The sequence below is a fragment of the Mobula birostris genome, chromosome 8, assembly GCF_030028105.1.
Source record: "Mobula birostris isolate sMobBir1 chromosome 8, sMobBir1.hap1, whole genome shotgun sequence".
In the NCBI taxonomy this organism is placed as follows: Eukaryota; Metazoa; Chordata; class Chondrichthyes; order Myliobatiformes; family Myliobatidae; genus Mobula; species Mobula birostris.
In genome coordinates this window covers 144,589,324-144,615,793 of record NC_092377.1, presented here as the reverse complement: position 1 = coordinate 144,615,793, position 26,470 = coordinate 144,589,324, and the positions used below count along the sequence as shown (strand labels likewise).

Sequence of the window (26,470 nt, the reverse complement as noted above, 5' to 3'; positions counted from 1 at the left end):
AGCAGCTTTGAGTGTCCTATGGGCACCGACCCCAAGATCTCTCCAATCTTCCACACTGCCAATAGTCTTCTCATTAGTACTATATTCTGTCTTCAAATTTGACCAACCGAAATGAAACACTTCACACTTATCTGGGTTGAAGTCCATCTTTTGTTTCTCAGCCCTGTTCTGCATCCTATCTCTGTCACGCTGTAACCTCTGACAACCCTCCAGACCATCCACAACACTCCCAACTTGTGTGTCATCATCAATTCTACTAACCCACCTTTCTACTTTCTCAAATTAGTCATTTATACAAATCATAAAGGGGAGGGGTCCCAGAATAGATTACTGCGTGACACCACTGGTACCGTCCTCCATGCAGAACACAAACCATCTACTACCACCCTTGCCTTCTCTGGACAAGCATTTCTTGATCCACAAAGCAATATCCCCTTGGATCCCATGTCGCATTACATTCTGAATGAGTCTCTAATGGGGAACCTTATCAAATGTCTTATTAAATCCATATAAACAACACTCATTGCTCTACCTTCATCAATGTGTATTGTTGCATCCACATTCACTCTCGTTCGTAACACATGACCTGTTCTTGATAAAGCCACGCTGTCTATCCTTAATCAGATTATCTCTGTCCAAATGCTCGTAAACTTGCCTCTCAGGATATTCTCCGATAACTTGCCCACACTGACGTTAGACTCACTGGTCTATAATTTCCTGGGTTATCTCTGCTACCTTTATTGAACAAGGGAACAACGTTTGTAATCTTCCAATCATCTGGTTTTTCTCCGGTCCCTATTGATGATGCAATGATCATCACCAGAGTCTCCGTCACTGCTGCACAAAGCAGCCTAGGTTTTATCTCGTTCGGTGCATAAGACCATAAGACATAGGAGCAGAATCCTGGCTGATCTTTTCTTTTTTCTCCTCCTCAACTGCAGTTCCTGGCCTTCCTCCCGCAGCCGTTGATTCCATGTCCAGTCAAGAATCTATCAGTCTCTGCCTTAAATACAATAAACGACCTGGCCTTCACAGCAACATGTGGCAACAAATTCCACAAATTCAGCACCCTTTGGCTAAAGAAACTTCTCCACATCTTTGTTTTGAAAGAGCTCCAGTTTATCCTCAAGCTGTGCCCTCCCGTCCTAGACTCTCCCACTATGGGAAACATCGTTTCCACATCTACTCCGTCTAGACCTTTTAGCATTCGAAAGGTTTCAATGAGATTCCCCCCTCATCCTTCTGAATTCAAGCGGGTACAGAGAGAGAGAGCCATCAAACGCTCTTCGTTGAATAAACCTTTCATTCCTGGAATCATAATTAGATTAGATTTGATTAGATCATGTGGACACTCAGTCCTCGTTTATTATCATTTATAAATGCATGTATTAAAAAAAAGATACAACATTCATCCAGAATGATATCACAAAAAACACAGCACAAACCAAGACTAAAACTGACAAAACCACATAAATATAACATATGAAATCGTTTGTAGTTAAAACAATGCAAAGCAATACCAGAATTTGATTAACAGCATTCCATGGGCACCTTTAAAAAGTCTCATAGTCTCAATAGCCTTATCATCTCACGGAGGCGGCAGAAGGGAGAAACTCTCCCTGCCATGATCATGGAAGCGCCGCAAACTTGCCGGTGCAACAGCATTGGAAGCACCCGACAGCAGCGGACTCTGAGTCAGTGGGGAAACGTCGAGTCTCCGACCAGCCCCTCCGACACAGACTCTCCGAGAACCATCCTCTGCCGAGCGCTTCGACCTCGCTCCGGCAGCCGAGCAACAAACAAAGACCAGGACTCAGGGCCTTCCCCTCTGGAGATTCCGGACCACAGAGTAGCAGCAGCAGCGAAACAGGCATTTCAGAAGTTTCACCAGATGATCCTCCGTTCTGTCACGTCCGTCTGCATCAAATCAGGAATGTGCACGGCACCCTACTTGACAAATAACAGACATCACCACCAGAGTGGCCGCTGTAAGCTGCGTCGCGCCGCCATCTTCTCCTCCCGCCGTGAACTTCGTCAGGACCCTCCACAATGCCAGCACATTTTCCTAAGATGAAGGGCTCAAAACCTTTCACAATACTCAAGGTTAGGCCTTCACAGTGTTTTAAGAAGCCTCAGCAAAACATCCTTGCTCTTGTATTCTAGATAGCTTGAAATGAATGATAACATGGCTTTTGCCTTCCTCATCACCGACTCAACCTGCAAAGTAACCTTTAGGGTGTTCTACACAATGTCTCCCAAGTCCCCCTGCGTCTTATTTTCCTGTATTTTCTCCCCATTTAGAAAATATTCCAGACATTTATTTCTACTAACAATGATCTGAATTATGCATTTTCTAACATTGTATTTCATTTGCCCCTTCCTTTACCATTCTCTTAATCCATCTAAATCCTTCTGCATCTTATCTGTTTCCTCAACATTACCTGCCCCTCCACCAATCTTTGTATCATCTGCAAACTTGGCAACCAAGCCATCTATTCCCCCATCTATATTATTTATAAAGAGCATAAAAAAATAAGTGATCCCAGCGCTGAGCCATGCAGAACACCACTAGTGACTGGCAGCCAACCATAAAAGGATAATTTTATTCCCATTCGCTGCCTCTTACCAATCAGCCAATACTCTAACCGTGTTAGTATCTTTTCTGTAATACTATGGGTTCTTAACTTTGTAAGCAGCCTCATCTGTGGCACATTGTCAAAGGCCTTCAGAAAGTCCGAATATACGACATCCACTCCTTCGCTTTATCTATCCTACTTGTAATCTCCTGAAAGAATTCCAACAGATTCGTCAGGCAGTATTGTTCCTGAGGGAAACCATGTTGACTTTGTACTATCTTGTTCTGTGTCACCAAGTACTCCATCGCCTCATCCTTAACAAATGTCTCTGACATCTTCCCAACCACTGAGGTCAGGCTAACTGGTCTATAATTTCCTTTCTGCTGACTTCCTCCTTTCATAAAGAGTGGAGTGTCATTTGCAGATTTCCTGTCCTCTGGCAGCATGCCAGAGCGCAATGATTTCTGAAAGATAATTTCTACTACCACCACAATATCTAACGCTACCTCCTTCAGAACATTTGTATGCAGCTCATCTGCTCCGGGTGACTATACACGTTTGGGTCTTTTAGCTTTTTGAGCACCTTCTGTCTTGTAATAGTAATTGCATCCACTTTTCTTCCTTCACACACCACAACGTCAAGCATACTGCTAGTGTCCTCCACAATGAAGACTGTTGCAAAATCGTCATTAGGTCATCAACCATCACCTTGTCCCACGTTACTATTTTCCCTGCCTCATTTTAGTGGTCCTATATGCACTCTAATTTCTTTTATTTTCAAAATACTTGAAAAACCGCTTACTATCCACTTTGATATTATTTACGAGCTTGATTTCATATTTCATCTTTTCCCTTCCGATAATTTTAGCTGCTCTTTGTAAGTTTTGAAAAACGCCTCAATCCTCTATCTTCCCACTAATTTGTGCTTTGTTGTATGCCCTTTCTTTTTGCCTTACAATAGCTTTGAATTCCCTTGTTAACCATGGTTGTACTCTTTCATATGAGTACTTCTTCATTTTTTGGAATACATGTGTCCTGCACCTTCTCATTTGCCCAGAAACGCTTAACATTGCGGCACCTCTGGCATCCCTGCCAGCAGCTACTTCCAGTTTACTCTGGCCAAATCCTCTCTCATACCTCTGTACTTTACCTTACTCCACTGAAATATTGCTACTTCGGATTTACTTTCTCCCTAACAAATTTGAAGCTGAAGTTAATCATATTGTGATTATTGGTTCCAAATGGTTCTTTTGCCTTAAGCTTCCTAATCGCCTCTGGTTCATTACATAACACCGAATCCAGTACAGCTGATCCCCTAGTAGGCTCAATGACAAACTCCTCCAAAAAGCTATCTCTTAGGCATTCAACAGACACACTCTCTTGAGATTCATTACCAATCAGATTTCCCCAATCGAACAGCATGTTAAAATCTCCCATGACTACCACAATACTGTCCTTTTAACTCGCCTTTACTATTTCCTGTTGTAACCTGTAGTCCACCTCCAAGCCACTGTTGGGAGAGCTGTATATAATTGCCATCAACATCCTTTTACACTTACAGGTTTTTTTTTTTTAACTCAACCCACAAGGATACAACGTCGTCAAATCCTATGTCTTTTTACTGATCTGTTGCCATGCTTTACGAGTTGAGCCACACCAACACATCTGCCTACCTTTCCATGTCTCCGACCTAACGTGTAGCACTGGACATTCCTCCCAACTACAACCATCCACGATCTAGTGATGGCCACAACATTATACCTGACATTCTGTGGTATTGCAACAAGATCTTCCACCTTATTTCTTATACTTTGCGCGTTTAGAAAAAAAAAAAAAAAAAACACCCTGAGTACTGTGTGACTTATCTATCTTAAAACGTTCCAAAAGCTCCGGTACAGCCTCATTCTTAATATCTGTACAATTAAGCGTTTCCCTCCGCTGCAAGTCAACTCCATGATTGCGAAAGTCCTTTCAATGGTGAATACTGAAGCAAAGTATTCAGTAAGTATCGGCACTACCTCCTCCAGCTCTGTGTACATCTTTCAATGTCGCTTTTGATTGGTCCTATTTTTACACGGCTCGTCCTCTTGCTTTCCACATTCTTGTAGAATTCCTTAGCATTTTCCTTACTCCTGCTCGGCAAGATCTTCTCATTCCCCTTCGAGCTCTCATAATTTAATTCTTGAAATCCTTCCTGGCACCCTTGCAATTTTCTACAGTTCCAACAGTCCAAGTTTCTTGAAACATTCGCAAGCTTTTCTTTTCTTGTTAACAAGATTTTCTACATCCTTTATAGACCATAACTCGTTAACACTATCATCCTTTCCATGTCCCAATGGAACATACCTATACAGAAGGCCATGCAAGAGTTCGCTGAACATTTGTTACATGTCTCCCGTGCATTTTCCTGAGAACATCTCCTCCCAATTTATTTTACCAAGTTCTTGCTTAAAAACATCATATTTCTTCCTACCCCTATTAAATGTTTATCCCAATTGTCTATTTCTATCCTTCTCCAGTGCAATGGTAAAGGAAATCGAGTTTTGATCACTACCTCCAAAATACTCTCTAACCGAGAGATCTGACACCTGACCATGTTCATTTACCAGTATCAGATCGGGTAGAGCCTCTCCTCCAGTTGGACTATCTATATATTTCGTCAGAAAACCTTTCTGAACACGGCCAACAAACTCCACCCTGTCAAAACCCCATGTTCTCAGGAGATGCGATTTAATAATTGGAGAGTTAAAATCACCATTCGCAACAACCCTATTATTACTGCTCCATGCTATAAACTACCTCCCTATCTGCTCCTCAATATCTCTGTTACTACTGGAGCGGGGTTCTATATAAAAAAAAAGAAACATGCAGTGGAGTTATTACCCCTTTCCTGTTTCTGTCTGTCACCCACAACGACTTAATAGGCATCCCTCCATGACTTATCCTTTTATGCAGTCGTGATACTATCCTTGATCAGCAGTGCCTCTCCCCTAACTCGTTTGCTCCCTCCCTGACTTTCTCTGAAATATCTAAAGCCTGGCACACTCAGCAGCCATTTCTGCACCTGGACCATCCACGTCTCTCGCATGTCCACAACATCCTAATTCCACATGATGATCCACACTCTAAGTTCATCTGCCCTGCTTATTATACACCTTGCATTGAAATTGTAACATTCGCTGTTTTCCATTCATTAACTTTCCGGGTAGCCGTGTAGAGAAAAAAAAAAGTCTATAACATTGGTTACACAAGACCTGCCCCGCAGACAGAGATGTTGACCACTCAATCATGCCCAGTCTATTCAATTATTTATATATCTGATCCCTTAGAGCACCTTTCAATAATGTAGACAGTACTGCTGTCAGACTGAACGGTTTATAAATTGCCGGCTTATTCTCATAGTCTTTATCAGATAATGGAGCAAAATTAACTATTAATCATTTAGCATGTCTTTACTCCGGTCGTGTATCAATGCTGTTTTCAACTTCATTGCTCAATCGGCGGTTTTCATTTTAATTCCTCAAGGGGTAACATACTATATGTGAAGGCAAGGGAAATATCAATAAGGCAGCTGCATTCAGTAAGAAGCCTGGACTGACGGAACAGACCAGACAGACATCAGCTGCTGACTTAAAATGAAGTTGTTAGTATCCAATTGTATTTAACTTTGGCTTGTTATTTCTACACCTCCCACACTCAAATAGCTTAAGTAGTTGTGAGACTAGGCATTTGGCAAGACATTTGCCGCTGATTTTCCCTGTCACTTTAACATTTGGGCATGGTTCACATTCTCTTAAAAGATACTTTTGCATTCAACATATTTACGCACCCAACTATATATTTTAAAAAAATAACAACAATTTCGTTTGCATGCAAGTCGGCAATGAATTTCCCAGCACTACAGCAAGACTGTATGTCGAGACAAACCTTCAGAATGTATCAAACAACTCATTTTGGTTCAGGATTAATACGATAATGCGAATGCGTTCCGACACTGCCTGTGATACACAGTGATGCACAAATTAAAAAAAAAAAAAAAAAAACCATTTGAAAACATTAGTGCACACGGACACAGATAATCTAAACTCACTGAAGTACTTAGCCTGCAGATCCAGGAAGGATTATTGGATAAGTTGTGATAACGCTTAGCATCGCATTTGCCCCTTTATTTAATTATCTGATCCATTTTGTATCAGATCACAAATAACCCTGTCCCTCAGTAGCATCGCATTCTGTTGCTCCTTATTCGGATCATCTGATTTTGAAACGTATTTGCTTTATTTTCTTGTCTAATTTCAATACCTGAGTTTTCTTTCCCTTCCCTTCCAGTTGTGCAACTCCTTCACTCAACATTTCCCCTGCATTATTCTGAAATTTGGCCGACTCACTGATATAGACAACTCATCAGAGATTTATTATGCTTCAGTGAATTGAAAATTTGTCATATTTTGACATATTCCAGCGAACACCAACATGCATTCGCCTGCCACTGATATTTCAGCAGTCGTAATAGTGAATAATCAACAGTTCTATTATGTTCACAATACCTTCCTCCTCTCACCACCACTTTGTAAGCTCACATATTTGAATTCTTCCTGTGCTCAATTAAATGTTTTGTTTCCGCTTTCAATTTCAAGGTGAATTTCCTATCATTTCGACATCACATAATAAGACCTTGCCTGAAAGTTCTGCGATAGATCAGATAAATCTCGTAGCAATAGCTGATTACATCCATGATAACGGATTAATCCAGTTTCACTCATTATGTCGCACTGCAGGGCACACTCATTGGGCACACAGTCCAGTGGTGATTGAATGTGCTAAAATCGTGCACCCAGCATCTGAAGCTGATACTCACAAATACAGTGACGCAGATTAAATGCCAAATCTGTGCGAATTTTGTATTTTCTTTCCCGAAGTATGTGGCTTTCATCTGTATTTAGGTTTTCATTAACTTCCCAAAGATGTGTATCGTAAATTCCCTATGATATCCAAATAAATTGTAGAGCCTGCGGGATGGTGCTCCAGATGGATTTGTGTCTGTGTAGTGGGGTGTAGGTGTAGCATAAAATGAAAATCCTGCAAAAGCGGAGTTGATTGTCACTGACCGCATGGCCAGTCAGCCAAATATATATATTTATACGATTCAATAAATCTGCATTTCTCGATTTACTATTAATCGCGACACCATTTTAAATATTTCCATTGCCACTTTTTAAAAATATTCACCTGAACACAGGACACCAACGCCCGTGGTGTCCGAGGAAGACCGTTTCGACACGGAACTCTTGCAGTTTCGGAGGTGCGACTCGTTTCCTTCACATTGAACTTCCGTCACCAACACGGGCCGTTCATTCTCTCTATACTTCGAGATGTTATAGGCAGATATCGCCGAGCCGCAATGTAGTTGTCTGCAGACAACATTTGCTTCACTAATGGTCCAAAATTTATCATGTAGTCTACGCCAGGTACCATTATCATATACCTCCACTCGGCCATCGCAGCGGCTTCCTTCATCGTTCAATCTCAAGGACCAACTTTCATCTACGATATTGAAATAAAATGGGTAAACAAGTTAATATCAATCCAATGTATTCTACAGATTTTCAGCTGTTGCCTGCATAGTATGTTTCATACAAGAATTTCCTACATGTTACCTGGAATGTGAATAATATCACTGAACGTCATCGGTCAAAATTAGAGCTATGAGAACTATTTCTGTCGTTCACGGCGGAAAAATGGACTGAAGACATGTGGCTGACTGGTTAAATTTTGAGTGTACTGATAAATTCTGAATGTATTACGGATTCTAATTCCTCGCCGACTCTTCTCTGTTGACGTGGGCGGGTCTTTCGGAAGTTTCTTTACTTTGTTACCTTACAGCAAAGCCAAGCATCCCAGAGGGGACTTGTTACTTCTTCCTGAGTTGGATTCGGGTGGTGGGGGAGAGGGCGTAAGGAAAAATCACACAGATAAAAATATGCCACAGATTTTCTCTTTGAAACGAAACGGAATATGATGCGATTCGATAGAGGTATACAGGATGAAATGAACATTCTGTAGAGTCGATAGATAGAGAATTTTCACAATCTACGAAATGGCGAATACAAGCAGACCTAATTTTAATGTGGTTGGAGGGAAGCATAGAGGGGCTGTCAGAGTTAAATCCTTGAAACAGAGAGTGGCGTGTGCGTGAAATGGCCGCTGCTGCTGTTGATAGAGTTTGATACATCGGGCACATATAAGAAATTCTGAAATAAGCACATGGATGATAGAAAAAAATGGACGTCTGTTCAGCAAGGAACGATTTAACTGATTTTAGAGCAGGTTAAAAAAGTCGGGAAATATCGTGGGCCGAAGGGGGAGTGCCGTGCCGCAGTGTTCTATTATCTACGAAACAATGTCGGATTTTCTTCTTACTCAGTCAGTTTAAATGCGGTCCTTCCTTTCACATTGTTTCTCATCACCGTTTCAATAAAATCTATCACAGAAGCAGTCTCTGTGCAAATATTACTTCTCTACATTTGCGTATTTTTACATCATGCCAAAGCTACTATCCTGCTACATCAAATGTCATCATCCTTCTTTCTTTTGTGCAATTATTCATTAAACATCACAAAAATATTCACTCTATACTAAAGTTTGGTCTTTTCGTAATATAACGGAAATAGCCTCGTAGACTATCATTGGGAAACAAAGGAACGTCTACCAACTGCTTCAAGTCATAATTATGCATGGTTGCTACTAAACGGCAGATATGTTCAATTGCTGAAAAGCTCACCGTTGTGACTATCTCTCCACCAAAGAACAGTTTATTTTAGACATACATTTACTGTGACTCACCAGTGCAGATGAGACTGGCATCATTCCCATGTGAACATGTAATCTGACCCCAAGATGAGACTGGACATTCGGCTAATCGGGACTCGTTTCCCAGACAACGGTAGTTATCCTTCCACACCGGCCCTTTTCCTTCGCCAAAGTAAGCACTCTTGGCAGTTGCGTTTACTGCACCGCACTGTAGCTGTTCGCAGACCACGCTTGCATCTTCCAGGCTGAAGTACTCATCACAAAGTGTCCCCCACTGGTCTCCATGCAGAACTTCCACACGGCCAGAGCATCTGTTCTCCCCGCCAACCAGTCGTGGTCCATCCTTCCCTGTTTGGGAAATAATTGAAAACAGTTAATTATTTTCAATAACAAAGCGGGGGAAACTAAGACAACGAAGAAAGTGCTTTTTGATTCACCTTCTACATGACTGAACCGCCGTCCAAATGTGACTGTCCAGTATATGTGAATGAAAGGTAATGCACTGAATGCAGCTGTGCTTTTCACCTCGTTGACTCTAGATCATCTATTCACAATGCATGAATTTTAATTGTTCTAAAAATCTGCTGAGGTTCCAGTCGGCATCTGGTCGTTTTGAAGGTTTGAATGCAATAAAAATCATTACTGCAAACATTAGGCTGAAACCGTAACAAGAACGGCTGCTTATATGCATTTTATACAGCATATTTCCTTTAATTAATGGTCCCGAACTTCATGATCGTTGATGTCTATGTATATTATTTTCTATCGCGGTTGAAGCTCTCGCTGAGCAACACCACATTCCATGAGTAATGTTGTTGACCAATCAATTGCCGGTATGTAGTGTTAACTAACCACTCTGCGTGTCCACACTTTTCACATTTGCACATTACAAAAACTGGATGGATCCCAGTCTGTCATGGGTAAATTCCTCCACCCCTCCCACCCCTCACCTCCACCCTACTGAGCACATCTACACGAGTCTGCTGCAGGAAAGCAATATTCACCATCAAAAACTCCGCCATTTATGCCATTTTCTCTTCTCAGTGCTGCCATCAACAAAGCGGTACAAGAGGCTCAGACGCCACAGCAAAAGGTTCAGGAACAGTTATTACGCCTCAATGATCAAGGACCTGAACGAACTTCACTTACCCGAAAGGATAAACTGTTCCTGCAACCTATGAACTCACTTTCAAAGGCCCTTCGTCTCATCTTCTCGATATACATTGCTTCTTTATTCTTACTTTACTTCCTCAGCTCATATGGTAAATTCTGATGTCCGGGCATCCCCAAGTACAGTCATTTCACAATTCCGAGGAACCTTGGGGCTATTCCAGTGCTGTTTAGTATTGTGCCTTTCTAGAGATATACATAAATGTTGATGTGACGGAACAATTCTTTATTGTTATTCCGTTGTGACTTCGGCGTGATAACAGCTGCAATAGTGGGCCAGTGCATGCCCTATTCATGTCTCCAAATTCCTCTTTTAATTCAGTACATATCTGGTGTTTTACACATATTGAATTCTGTACGGAATGGTTATGTCATAATCTGGTTTGTGTTCCGGTTCACGGTCCGGTAAATGGTTCCTTGTTCCAGGGTTTCTGGTTTTCCCCTGTTTCAGTAGTGGGCATACATTTCTCGTTATGGGGCTGACACATAAGTACGTCTGCAAACCAGGGATTCCCTGCTGGACTGTTCTGTTCCCCTCCCTGCCTTTTCCCCCCTCGCCTGACTCCTTGCCTGGATAACTCGCCTGACTCTCTGCCTGCTCATCTGGCCTGGATACAGCGCCTGTATACTCTGTCTGTACCACTGAAGTGTTACTCCCAGAGCAAGACTGGAGACTTGTTAGATCAAGATAAGGAAGTGTCTTGTGTTATGTGGAATTGTCTCTCTGTGTCCACGCTTTCGCTGGGTGGGTCCGGCCGTTTGCCGCCTCCAAGTGTTTGGATCTGTCTCTGTATCCACACCTCACTAAGTGGGTCCGGCCGTTTGCCGCCACCTTGTGTTGGAGTCCGTCAACTCATGTTCAGTGTTTTGTGTATGAGTCCCGGCCCTATGTCTTGTTCCCAACGCCAGGTCCAGTCTCTGTGTTATGCGTGTGAGTGCCGACCCTACGTCATCTACACCAAGAGGAGTCCCGGCTCTGTGTCCCTTGCTCCTGTCTCTTCTGGTCCAAGGCTCCGTGCTCCTGAACTCCCTCGTCCAGATCGTGATAGTCTAGTCCAGTCCTATACGAGTCCTGTCCATGTGCCTTTACCTGTCCTTGTGTCTCGCCTTACCCAGGAGTTCCTCACCCAAGCCATGCCCAGTCCTATAGCGCCGTCTTGTCCTCGCACAGTTCTGGAGTCCAAGCCCGAGTCAAGTCCTAGGTTCAGGGTCCTTGCCCAGTCTCAGGCTCGGAGTCCATACCCAAGCCTCGAAGTATCCTAGACCCTAGATCCAAGACACCAGCCGGCATGCACGCTTAAGATCCCAGACCCCATCCGGCAGCCAAATTCAAGATTCCAAGCCAAGCTACAAGAACCCGAGCGTCGAGGATCCAAAGCCAATTTCCAAGACCCCACACCTCGAGGATCCCAAGCCAGGCTCCTCGAACCCAAGTCTTGAGGATCCCAAGACAAGCTCCAAGAACCCAGGCCTCGAGGATCCTTAGCCAAGCTTCAAAAACCCAGGCCTCGAGGATCGCAAGGGAAGTCCCTTGAACCAAAGCCTCTGGAACCCAGCCTGTCTCCAAGCTCAAGCCTCAAGACCAAGACCCCGGCCTGTCTCCAAGCTCAAGCCTCATGACCAAGACCTCAACCTCAAGGCTCAAGACCAAGACCCCAAGCCGGTTACCAAGCCTCAAGCCTCAAAATCCCAGCCTCCAGTCCTGTAGTTATGTTATGTCCATGCCTAGTTCTGCCGCCCGAGCCCGAAGCAAGACCCAGGTTCTGGGTCCTTGTCCAGTCTCTGGCTCGGGGTTCAAGCCCTAGTCTGCGTTCTTGTCCCTGCTCCTTGTCTGTATCCTGTCACGTCCCTACTCTAATCAAGTCCTGTTCCTCGTACTTCAGAGTCTGTGTCTTGCATTTGGGTTCGTTCCCAGCGCCCCCGTTGTGACAGGTTATATCTATTAAGTCAGTAGTTCTTGCATATTTATCCTGTAATATTATATACAGTCCGTTATTATACATTGTTCTATTTGTAATAATGGACCTGCCGTAATATCATTCACACGACTCTGCCTCTAAAGCGGGTTCAGTATTGTATTTATAGTAAAGTATTTTTTTAATGGATTCGTATTTATAGTAAAGAAAATTGGCGACTGACGTCTGCCACTTAATTATGCCTGTGTAAGTAACCAGATTGGGTTAAACGGCTGCACAATCCTGTAATTTACCAGATGTTTCTGCATTTACCATCTACAGTTCGATGGCCTTTATTATGTATTTTGATATTATCCATTGTTGAACAACTTGTCCTCTATTGCCACAAGAAGAGATCTCCAAATCTGTTGCAGGCATTTGACATATCCTTGTCGAAGTATAGTCTGCTCAGATTGTGGTGATGTCTTCCATGAAAGTTCATGATCTTCGATTGGCTTACTTTCTTCAATTGAAATAATGTTTTCATTGTTCTGTGTTGTTCATTCATTTAAGTTCAGTGGTGTATGCTTCGTGTCAGAATTACATATAATCGAGTGGAGTGCTAAATCCTGCTTTCCTTAGAAGTTTTATCTGACTGCTATGTAGTATTTTATACCTGTTATTGTTCTTATTGTTTCTATCCTACGTATTGATAAGTAATCTTCATTTGCATGTACAGCGTTATCTAAAATCTGATATTTCAGTTCTTATCTTTCTTTGTAAGTTTTCCAGATTGGTTTCTGATCAAGATATTATGTCAACAGAGTAGTTAATATAGTCATTGCAAAAGCGTGCAATGCCTTCTTTATGTTTACACTGCTCAACGTAACTAGATGATTTTCTTAAGCTTTGATGTAAATGCCATTATCACACTATGATTTATTTTCTTCGCTGACTGATAACCCAGACAGTTATACGTATCATATTCAGATGTCGGTTCTATTGTAGCCTGCTTTCCTGCTTTGTATTCCATTAATTCCATTGCATTTTTCTTTATGTTTCCTGTTCTGAATATACCAAGCTGAAAGATTATGTTTGTATCTTTAGAAAATTGTACTACTATTTGCATTAAATGCTCTAGCTTTCCTGATGAAGGAGCGCATAACTTCAAGTTGCCCATGTATGGATGCACGAAGCTCATTTTTTTTTCTCGTCGGTCAAGCTGAGCTACAGGCATAGCAAAGTACAATCATTTCTTAATTACGAGAGCTTTCGTATTGTTCTAGTGGTGTTTAATACTATTGATTTCTGAAGTTTTACACATATTGTTCTGTGAATCCAATTGTATAATGCTACTGTGTAGTAACTTTCCGGTAATACCAGATATAGATATTATTATTGGCGGAACAAATACCTTGTTAATGTTTCATCGACTATTGATTTCTGCATATTATGTGTTTCAAATTAAGCGGTCAATGCTTGTTTATCCTGCAATATTATTTGCTGATCCAAAACTGGATCAACCTTGTATTTATAATAAGGTATGATGACTTTTCTGAGTTTGTATTTTAAAGCAAGAATTTAATGAATGCTATTTTCCACTTGAATGTGCCTGTGTATGTCATGAGATTGCGATAAATTGCTGACGAATCCCTTAAAGTGTTGGATTGTTTCCGCTTTCCCTTGGCAATTTCTGCATTTATCGTTAAGAATTTGTTGATCTGTTATGCATTTTGATTATATTTTTTAAAGCACCTGGTACTGTATTGCCACAAAGAACCACCCTGCGTATGGGAAGAGGACGCCAACCCTGAGCCAGACATCCAAAACGTCCTTGTCGACATCTACTCTGCTCATATCGTAGAAATATCTTCCATTGGGGATCACGGTCTTCAATTGCTAAACTATATTTGTGACAGTGATCAGTTCTTCATATTTCAGGATTGCTGTTCATTTAAGTGGAGTAGTGTGTACATCGTATTCAAATCGCATATGCTAGCATGAATTGCGAAATCGTTTCCTTGATACACATATATTCCCTGAAAGTTTATCTGACTGTTGTTCATTTTTATGTCTGTTATCTCTGTTGCTCCTTGTCCTGTGCAGTGTTAATCTAAGTTCGTATTGATATCATTCATTTTTTTTTCTCAAAGGGTGAATGATATTTGCAACTTGATCGTGCCTGTATGAGTAATCAGATGGAGTTACACTGTTGCAGTATCCTGTTACATGTTGGAATACCTTTGGTTTCTCTTGTTATTTTCTCCGTTTATCGTCTCGAATTTGTTGGGGTTTTCTCAAGAAATGTGTTATATTTGTTGATAATATTTTGTGTCGCCACCTGTTCCTGCATCGCTAAAATATTATTAATAATAATTATACTTATCCTCCTCAGCTGAATCAGGTAAACTTGAGGTATGGGCATAACCAATCACGCTCATTTGTCATTTGTTTGGAAATTCCGGACTATTCCAGTGGAGTTTAGTCATGTGGCTTTCTGAATACTTACATAGATTTTCCTCTGTAGCCCGAATTGCTTAGTTCTGTTGTGCAGTGTCTTTCGGATGACACCAGTGGGAGATATCCCCATCAGGGCAATGTATACTTTGCTGAAGGTCCAAAGTCATTCAGTTGCCTCTTTGAATGCAGCATATTTCTGGTGTTTTTCTTTTCTTTTTTTTATTATATCTGTACGCTTTGTGTGTTTGGAATGGTTATAACTACAAAGTATGTTGTTCTTGCTTGTTTATCGTGTATTATGATATCCTGAATGTTATTATGCATTGTACTATCGATAACAGCTCATCGGTCATAATGTACTTTGTGGTACTCCGACTCAAAAACTGGAAATGGCTGAGCTATGTACAAGGGTGTGATGGTATCTATAAATTTGTAGTTTAAACAAGATATTGATAAATGATATTTCCACTCAATTGTGCCCCTGTAAGTAACCAGTCTGTGTTAAGTAGCTACAGGATCCTGCAATGTGTTAGATTATGCCTGTTTTTTTTTCTCTTTCCTAGACATTTTCTGTCATAGTTGGGGACGCTGGTGGTGGAACAAAATGTAAGACACAGACACTGAAGTACTAGGAACAGGACAGGACTAGAGACTAGAGTTAGGGACGTGACTGGGTGCAGTCGAGGAGCTGAGATAGGAACACAGACTTGGACTAGGACTTGGCCGGGAAAGCGGGACCTGTTCAAGGAACTGGGAACTAGGAGCCTGGGCTTGGACTCCGAGCCGGAGACTGGACAAGGACCCAGAACCTGGGTCTTGACTCGGTCTTGGACCCCGGAATTAGGCGAGGACATGACGTGGCTACAGGTCTGGACATGGCTTGGGTTCCTCGAAGCTTGGTTTCTTCGTGGCGAGGACATGACAGGGCTTGGGTTCCTGGAGGCGAGGACATGACAAGGGTTGGGTTCATCGAGGCGAGGACATGACGAGGCTTGGGTTCCTCGTGGCGTGGTTATGGCGAGGTTTGGGTTCCTCGAGGTTCTCCTGGGAAGGACGAGGTACTTGTGGGCTGGGCGAGAACACTAAGCCTTGTCTTGGTCGAGGGGAATAGGAACGCAGAGCCTTGGTCAATGGAGATAGGAACACAGAGTCTTCGTCGAGGGAGACAGGAACGCAGAGCTTTGGTCGACTGAGACAGGAACACAGAACACAGAGGCTTGGTGATGAGCGACAGGAACATGGAACACAGAGCCAGGACCCCTCTTTGTAAACAGAACTTGGGGTCGGGGCTCTGAACAGAGTCAGGACCCCTCCTAGGGACGAGGACGTAGGGTCGGGACTCATACACAGAGCAGAGAGAGACGGTTCACAACAGAAGGTAGCGGCAAGCTGCCAAACCTACCTAGCGAAGGCATGGACGCAGAAAGAGTTCCAACTCAACGATAGGCAGTTCCTTATCTTGATTCAGCAGGTTTCCGGTCTCTCTCCGGTGGTTGAACTTGACGGTGAGAATAGGCGAAGTTGCAGGGCAAGGCTTCAGACACTGGTTGTAGGGCAAAGCTTCAGACACTGGGTGCATGACAAGGTTTCAGACACTGGTTGCGGGGCAAGCTTTCAGACACAGGTTGCAGGGTACGGCTATAGGAGGAAAGGGCAGCGAAGGGATTCAAACAGGGCGGTTTTGACAGGAACAATCTAGCAGAAAAGCCATGGTGTCCGGAGGTATTGATGTGTCTGCCTAAACGAGAATCATGTACCTCAATTAGAGCACCCAACAGAAGCAAGAAAAAACTTAAAATCTGGAATACGGATCGATGGACCAGACCGTGAACCGGAATACGGATTTTGCGGACCGGACCATGCCATTCTCTGCATTTCCCCTGTTGTATCTGTTGGTCTATTATGATGTTTTGTATTTTTTTTTATTAACACCCCATCCTGTCTTGCCACAAGAAAGCTTTCTGTTTCTGCAAGGAGGTCTCAAATTCTGAGCCAGGCTTTCAACATCCAATTTGGTCAATTTGTGGGGGTGTCTTCCATGGAGGGTCATGCTCTTCCATTGGCTAACGTTTTCTTCAGTAATGATAATATCTTCATTTTTTGGCTTGTGCTCTTATTTACGTTTATTGGAATATATTTCTTTTCGGAATGGCATATGCTTGCGTGGAGTGTTGATTGTTGTTTTCTTTAATGAAAGTATTTCACTCGTCCTGCTTTCTGCCGTAGGTGGTATTAATCTAAGTGCATTCGAATATACAGGATGTTTTCTGAAATTTATTATTTCATTTCTGATTTTTCTTTATTAATATCCCAGATCGGTTTCAGACAAAAATATTACGCCATTAATATTGGTATAGCGAGAGTCTATATTGCCTTTGTTATAATTTACAGTTGATCTCAGTTTGGCAGAATTTTTTTTAGCCTTGAAGTAAATTATGTCTTTTCTTTTTGCCTTTACATTTTATGATCTTTGTTCTTTCCTTGTTGATATCCCACGTACTTATAGGTTTAATATTCTTCGATCAATTGTATTGTATCCTGCTGTTCTGTTTTGTATTCCATTAGCTCCATTGCACATTCTTTATGTATGATGTTAAGTATTTATTCAGTCCAAACTTAACGTTTATATCTTTTCAAAATAGATCTACTATTTTTTAAGTAATTACCTTAGCTCAACTGATGAAGGAACATGTAATGTCAAATCATCCATGTACAAAGTTAGTGTTAGTGGTTAGTGGTATAACTTATTTCATTGTTTCTGTTTTCATACACAATCTTTGTCTGATTCAGAAAATTAGAGAGCAAGTTTGCAAATAGACAGAATCACAGTGGACTCAGAGAGACGCCTTAGAAAATGTCTCGGTAGTAGTAGTGGAGATAGAATTATTTACCGTGTAGAATTATTTGCATGTAAATACAAAATTCAGGTTTATAATTGTTGTGTATACGTACATTGGTAATAAATCCTCTTTAAACTTTAAATTGAAACTTCAATGTACAAGAACTTCCCAACAATCCCCTGCTTTGATTCCCTCTGTGAAGCATTTTTTGTTGATGATGTCTGTGAATTTGCTTCTCAGGAATGACTGTGTTAATATCAGAATGAATCAGATGTTTGGCGTTCCGTTTATTTGTAGGAAATCTATTCGATACATATTTCTGTAATATTATCTTGTGTTACCTTCGTTCTGATATGTCAGAAAGCTCCTCTGTGGGCCAAAACTATTGGTCTAAGTATTTAATTCACTGTATTATCCACAACCCTCTTCTCCTGTGGTAGATATATGCACAAAGATCATCAACTGATCATGAAAAGAGTTAAATTGTACAACAGATGCAAAATTCAAAAAGGGTAAAGAATGCAGGACTGAATGCGCTGTGTTTAAATGCATGCAGTATTTGCAGTAAGTTGGATGGATTTCTGCCGCAAGTAGATATTTGTTGGTATGGCATTGTGGGTATCACTGAGCCATAGATGAAAGAAGGTCGAAGTTGGAAGTTTAATATCAAACGAAATACTTTATATTGAAAAGACTATAGGAATGCATAAGCAGCTTTGGAAGATGTAAATACATTTTCAGAAAGATGTGACATAGGTTCAAATAAATGTTGAGTTTTTGTGGGTGGACTTTAGAAACTGCAAGGGTAAAAGTAAGGCATTTTGGGATGGGGTGAGATTTCAATGGGAGCAGGGATGTGCATGTAATAAGTGCATTGTCACAATTGTAATGTGGAAATTCAATATGAAATGGGATTGGAAAAATCAGGTTTGTGTCAGATCACAAGAAAGGGACTATGTTGAATGCCTACGAGTTGTTTTTCTTTTGAGCATATTGTGCTTGGGCCTACTCAGGGAAACGCGGTCTTAGATTGGGTGTTATGCAATAATCCAGAATTTACTGCGGGGGCGGGGGGGGGGTGCTTAAGCTAAAGGAGCTACGAGGACACAGTGATCATAATATGTCTGACTGAATACAGCAATTTGAGTGGTAGAAGCATATCTCACATGCATCGGTATTGCAATGGACTAAAGAGAATTAGAGGGACAAAAGAGAGGAGTTTTCCCAGATGCATTGGAGAGGGTTACTGTCGGGGATAAGGCAGAGTAGAGCAGTTTCTGGGAATAGTTCAGAAGGCGCAGGATGGATATGTCCCACAGAGGAAGAAGTTCTCAAATGGCAGTGGCATGCAATTGTGGTTGGCAAGGGAACTTAAGGACTGCATAAAAACCAAGGAATGGGGTGTAATATTGCTAAAGTGAGTGGGAAGTTGCATGATTGGGAAGTATTTAAAATACAACAAAAATAAACATAAAAGCCACGAGAAGGGAAAACAAAAGATGAAATATGAGGGCGACTAGCCAATAATATAACGCAATATACTATTTTCTTCAGTTAAATGCAGGAAAATTGGGAAGTGAATGTTGACATTGGACCACTGGTTAATTATGCTGGTGAGGTAGTAATGGGGGACAACGAAACGGCGGATAAACTTAATGATTACATTGCAGCAGTCTTCACTGTGGAATACACTAGCAGAGTGCCAGAGGTCCGTGAAAGTCAGGGAGCAGGATTGAGTGGCATTACTATTTGAAAGGAAAATGTGCTGGGTAAATCGAAAGGTCTTAAGGTAAATAAGCCACCTGGTCCAGTGGACTACATCCCAAATTTCTGAAAGAGCTTGTTCCTGTCCACGCAACTCATATCTGCTCAGCCTGTTTCTGTCCCTTTGAACTCATATCTGCATACCGCGACTCTATTTTATACCGACAGTTCCGTCCCTCCTGACAGATATTTGTTACATTTCACACGCTCTGGATATTTTCAGTGATATCAGTTCCCAGTACCGCACCATCTTATTTTCACTAGTGTTGTCCAGTCCCTATACACCTCTACTCCCCACCAAGAAGGCCTCAAAGCTCTCCCTTTTCTTCTGGCAACAAACCCAACCATTTCCCCTCCTACACCACTTCCTTCAAACGAAGTGTGTAACCATGGACAAACGCATGGGTCCCAACTATACCTACCTTGTGCTTGGCTACGTCAAACAGTTTATGTTCCAAGCCTGCACTTAAATCGGTCCCCAAATTTTCCTGCACTACATCGACGACTATATTGGTGCTGCTTCCTGCACACATGTGGAGCTCGTCGACTTCATCAGTTTTCCAACTTCCATCCTTCCCTCAAAATTACTTGGTCCAATTCCAAAACCTCCATCTGCTTTCTCGATTTTAATGTTTGTGTCTCTGGAGACAGCATAACTACTGATGTCTATTATAAACCTACGAACTTTCACAGCTGTCTAGACTAGACATCTTCTAACCATGTTACTTATCAAAACCCCATCTTCTTCTCTCAAATCCCCCCGTCTGCGCCACATCTACTCTCAGGATTAGACTTTTCATTCTGGAATGAAGACGATGCCCTCCTCTTTTAAAGAAATGGGCTTCCCTTCCTCCACAATCAACACTGCCCTGGACTGCATCTCTTCCACTGCACGCACTTCTGCTCATACGTTAATCGTCTCGCCACCCGACGAGGGACAGGGTTCTTCTTGCCCTCATCTACCACCTCACCAGCCTCCGAGTCTAGTACATTATTCTGCGGAACTTCTGCCATCTCCAACAAGATCCCACCACCAAGCACATCTGCCCCTCCACTTCCTCCCTTCCGCACACTTTCTGTTTTCCACAAGGATCGCTCCCAATACGAATCCATTTTCCATTCGACCCACCCCACTGATCTCCCTTCTGGCACCTATTCCTGCAAACGGAAGAAGCGTTAAACCTTCCCGTACATCTGCTCCCTCACCAACATTCATTGCACCGAGCAGTTCTCCCAGGAGAGGCGACACTTCACCTCTGTCTGTTCAGATGATACACTGTGCTTGTTGCTCCCAATGTGGCCTCCTGTTTATCGGTGAGACCCGACGTAGACTGGGAGACTGCTTCACTGAGCACCTCTGCTACATCCGCCAGAAGAGCGGGATCTCCCATTTTAATTCCACTTCCCATTCCCATTCTGATATGTCAATCCATGGGCTCCTCTACTGCCGCAAAGTGGCCCAGTCAGGTTGGAAGAAAAACATTTTATATTCAATATGCGAAGCTTCCAATCTGATGGCATGAAAATCTATTTCTCAATCTTCCAGTAATGGCAAACTATCCTTCACCATTCCCCATCCCGTGTTCCCTCTCTCACCATATTTCCTTGCCTGCCCATCGCCTCTCTCTGCTGTTATCCCCCGACTTTTATTTCCTCCATTGGCATCTGCCCTCTCCAATCAGACTCCCTATTCTCCAGCCCTGTGTCTCTTCCACGAATTAACTTCCCAGTTTTTTACTGCATCCGCCCTCCTCGTGGGTTCACCTGTCACCTTGTGTTTCTCTCTCCCTACCCTCACCATGTTAAATCCACTCCTTATCTTCTTTTTTGCAGTTCTGCCGAAGGGTCTCTGCCCGAACCATCTAATGTACTTTGCTCATAGATGCTTCCTGGCCTGTTGAGTTCCTTTAGCATCTTGTGTGTGTTGTGAAAAACAAAAAAAATCTGAATAGATAGCATCATTGTCGCGTACTGGAGAACTGCAAGTGCCACTCCACTCTTTAACTGGATATGATCGCAAAGGGAAGGAAATTGTAGGCCAGTTAGCCGAACCTCAGTGGTTGTAAAAGTATTTGTGTCCATTATTAATGGCAATCTTTCAGGGTACTGGGAGACTAATAAAAAAAAAAAAAAACATCAAAGTCACCAGGGTTCTGGTGAAGGGAAACGATCCCTGACAAATCTGTTTGATTTCTTTGAGGAAGTAACAAGCATGGTGGACACAGGAGAAGCAGTGCATGTCATTGACTTGAATATTCAGAAGGCAGTTGATAAGCGTCACAAATGAGGCTGCTTAACAACGATAAAATCCAATGGCATTGCAGGAATGAGTCTGGCACAGATAGAGGAATGGCTCACAGGCAGTAGGGAACGAGTGGGAATAACGGATACCTTTTCAGGTTGGCTGCCGGTGAGTCATGATGTTCCTCAAGGGCCAGTTTGGGAATGCCTCTTTTGACGTCGACTACCAATGATTTTGATAGTACGATTGATAGCTTTTAGCAAAATTTGCAGATAATACAAACATAGGTGGAGTGGTAGGTAGTGCTGAGGAAACAATGCAATTGCAGAAGGACGTAGACAGATTGGATGAATGACCAAAAATGGCAGATGGAAAAAGTATTGAGCAAAGTATGATCTTGAATTTTGGTAAAACGAACAGAAGTGCAGAAGTGCAGCTTAGGGATCCTCGTGCAAGACACTTAGATGTTAATTTACAGATGTTAATTAAATGTGCGTTCTTGTAGATCATTGAAATATTGTTCATACTTTTCATACTTCTTACATAGAACACGGAACATAGAATACTACAGCACAGTACATGCCCATCGGCCTATATCGTTGTGCCAACCCTCAAACTCTGCCTCGTATATAACCCGCCACCTTAAATTCCACCATATACATGTCCAGTAGTCTCTTTTTTTTCTAGTATATTTGCCTCCACCTCTGACTCAGGCAGTGTATTCCACGCACCAACAACTCTACTATTAAAGATCCTTCCTCTAATATCGCTCTTGAACTTCCGACCCCTTACCTTAAAACCACGCCCCCTTGTGTTGAGCATTGGTGCCCTGGGGAAGAGGCGCTGGCTATCCACTTTATCTATTCCTCTTACTATCCTATATACCTCTGTCATGTCCCCTCTCATCCTCCTTCTCTTCAAAGAGTAAAGCTCTAGCTCCCTGAATCTCTGATCATAATGCATACTCTCTAAACTAGGCAACATCCTGGTAAATCTCCTCTGTACCCTTTCCAATGCTTCCACATCCGTCCTATAGTGAGGCGACCAGAAATGGACACAGTACTCCAAGTGCAACCGAACCGGAGTTTCATAGAGCTGCATCGTTCCCTCGCAACTCTTAAACTCTATCTCTCCACTTATGAAATCTAACTCCCCATCAGCTTTCTTAACTACCCTGCCCACGTGTGAGGCTCTTTCAGGGATCTGTGGACATGTAACCCCAGATCCCTCTGCTCCTCCACACTACCAACTATCGTCCCATTTACTTTGTACTCTGACTTGGTGTTTGTCCTTCCAAAGTGTACTACATCACACTTCTCTGGGTTGAACTCCATCTGCCACTTCTCAGCCCACTTCTGCAACCTGTCAATATCTCCCTGCAATATTTGACAATCCTCTACACTATCTACAACACCGCCAACCTTTGTGTCGTCTGCAAACTTTCCACCCCACCCTTCTACCCCCACATCCAGCTCGTTAATAAAAATCACGAAACGTTGAGGTCCCAGAACAGATCCTTGTGGGACACCACTAGTTACAATCCTCCAATCAGAATGTACTCGCTCCACTACGACCCTCCGCCTTCTGGAGGCAAGCCAATTCTGAATCCATATGGCCAAACCTGCCTGGATCCCATGCATTCTGTCTTTCTAAATAAGCCTACCTTGTCAAGTGCCTTACTAAAATCCATATAGATCACATCCACTGCACTACCCTCATGTATATGGCTGGTCACCTCCTCGAAGTACTGTATCAGGCTTGTTAGACACGATCTGCCCTTCACAAAGCCATGCTAACTGCCCCTGATCAGACCTCGATTCTCTAAATGCCCATAGATCCTATCTCTAAGAATATTTTCCAACAGCTTTCGCACCACAGACGTAACAAATTCATCTTGTTATCTTTTTCGGATAACGTGTGTTTATTCTATTTAGATTCTGTTTTGTTGTAACATTTTTGAATTACCTACCATGGATTTTCATTAAAATTTTCAATGATAAATCCTTTTCTCCTGATCGTATGTATTTATTGATTGTCCGATTGTTTGATCGATTTACCAGATCTTATGTGTATCAGTGTATCTATCTGTCTGTTTATTTATTTATCGTAGCGCAGAATGCTTTCTTAGGACCTTTTTAATGCACATTGGCCATAATAAAACCCAGTCTTGTTTTCCCACTACTTCCCTTCCGTCGATCAACTTAAAATATATAGTTACAGAGTTTAATTATTATGCGATTGCAATGTATACTAAAATGACATAATACAAACTGTACTTGGTTTAAATTCAACCTGCATTGGTAGACACACCCACATTCAGATTTAGTCTTTTACTTTCGCCACCTTATTGGAAATTAATTTGATATGGATATGGGTTTGCAGGACGTTTTTATTTTCATGAATCGTTTCTAAGGTGTATTTATACGTTTATTCTCTTCTCTGCTAACTCAATTCTTCGATATGCATGCCCCTTTCAAGTGCTTAGAAAGTTTCCTAGTGACATTAGAAAAGTGCCCGTCCTGGTCGAAATGTACGGGGCACTCACAAGCCATGTCTTGATTGAGTATTGCCGATGTCATTGATTTCGTTTTCTTAACCATTTTGTTTCATAAATGTAGACGGCATTATGCTTAAGTCTGCAGTACGAAACTGCGATTGCAATACCACAGTGTGTTTCGACGCGATTATTTTCTGCACTGGAGTGGACAGATAGTTGATTTTTTTCCCCCCAAACCAAGGCTTTCTACTTTTTTGTCCAATTTTTGATAAATTCTCTTGTATAGTTCCTATCCCAAGGATTAGATTTATTCAGCGTTATCCAAGCAGCAATTCATTCGTAGAACCATAGAACCACAGAACCGTAGAACAATACAGCACAGAAACAGGCCCTTCTTGGCTGTACCGAACCATTTTTCTGCCTAGTCCCACTGACCTGCACCTGGACCATATCCCTCCATACACCTCTCATCCATGTACCTGCCCAAGTTTTTCTTAAATGTTAAAAGTGAGCCCGCATTTACCACTTCATCTGTCAGCTCATTCCACACTCCCACCACTCCCTGTGTGAAGAATACCCCCCCCAATGTTCCCTTTAAACTTTTCCCCTTTCACCCTTAACCCATGTCCACTGTTGTTTTTTTTTTTTTCTCCCTGAGCCTCACTGGAAAAAGCCTGCTTATATTCACTGTATCTATACTTGTCATAATTCTATATACTTCTATTAAATCTACCCTCATTCTTCTACACTCCAGGGAATAAAATTCGAACCTATTCAACCTTTCTCTATAACTCAGTTTCTCAAGTCCTGGCAACATCCTTGTAAACCTTCTCTGTACTCTTTCAAATTTACTTATATACTTCCTGTAATATGGTGACAAAAACTGTACACAATACTCCAAATTCGGCCTCGCCAATGTCTTATACAACCTCACCATAACATCCCACTCTTAAACTCAATCCTTTGATTTATAAAGACCAATGTACCAAATGCTCTCTTTATGACCCTATCTACCTGTGACGCCACATTCAGGGAATTTTTTATCTGTATTCCTGGATTCCTCTGTTCTACTGCCCTCCTCAGTGCCCAAGCATTTACCTTATATGTTCTACCTGTTACATACTTCATGGATATATTCTGACTGTCTTATGAGGATGATGTAATGGTCTTGCGGAGCTCACATGATTTAATTGTTCCTTCAGTGAGGTCACATGATGACCTGTTCTCAACAGGTATATAAAAGGGAAACCCCTGGTGACGCAGTTAGGTTTTCACATTAGTTCTGTGTTAGATACTCCGTGTTGCTGCGTATTCGGATTATGACGCAGTTTTGTTTTAAAGTGGTGTTCTAATTTCTATTGTAAGTAGTATTAGAGAGTGAAAACCTTATCAAAATAAAGGAATTCACCGAGTCGAGTAAAGTTGATATTGTTTGGCGGTTTTGGAGAGGATCGAACTTTATTGAATCTTCGTTCAAGAAAAAGTGACCTTGGTTTGTCCTTCCAAAGTGGAATACCTCACACTTGGCTGTATTAAACTCCATTTACCATTTTTCAGCCCATTTTTCCAGCTGCTCCAAATCCCTCTGCAAGCTTTGAAAATATTCCTCACTGTCCACTACTCTTCCAATCTCTGTATCATCAGCAAATTTGCTGATCCAATTTACCACATTATGATCTTACGAAATGAATTTAATTGCGATAGTTCTGATGAAAGGCAACGGAGTTTCTTGTTAACCGCTTTCCTGAGAAGAATTTCGAAGTCTGTTGTATACTTCATTTAGTTCATTTTCCATCTGTTGTCGGCGATTTATCACAGTTTTGGGTCAGAAGTGATTTTCCAACTGTTGTTACATTTTCTTCATTTTGTCATTATATTTTCTCTGATTTGATCTGAATAATGTTTTCTGAAGATGTTCGCCATCTGTTTCCCCTATAGTGCAATACAATTTTCTAAAGTAAAAGCATTGGTTAAGATCTTGCAATTCTCTTATTTTTATTTGCAGTATTGTGTTTTGTTATTTATAATAGTGTTCAGGACTAACATTGTACCGCGCAAGCCTACAAACCCATAGCATCCTTTAGCTTTTTTAATTTCATGTATTTACTTGTACCCCGGGTCTTTCCGTTTTACTGACGATAATATTATCTGCATTTTCTGCTGATTTGCATATGTCACCCGTATCTCATCAGTCGTCCGTCCGTGCTTGTGTTACT

General features: G+C 41.9%; 1 protein-coding gene across 3 annotated transcripts in view; it reads right to left on the bottom strand.

The window, feature by feature from the left end:
- Positions 1-26,470, bottom strand: part of LOC140201797 (scavenger receptor cysteine-rich domain-containing protein DMBT1-like) — a 76,656-nt gene that overhangs the window by 33,752 nt on the left and 16,434 nt on the right. For all 3 annotated transcript variants that reach the window (XR_011886965.1, XM_072266486.1, XM_072266487.1), the window contains 2 exons: positions 9,420-9,734; positions 7,806-8,120 (listed from right to left, as the gene is read on the bottom strand). Coding sequence is in view for 2 of the 3 variants with exons in the window: in XM_072266486.1 (XP_072122587.1) it covers positions 7,806-8,120; positions 9,420-9,734 (630 nt within the window). In the remaining variant the exon portion in view is untranslated. The remainder of the gene's footprint in view (positions 1-7,805; positions 8,121-9,419; positions 9,735-26,470) is intronic.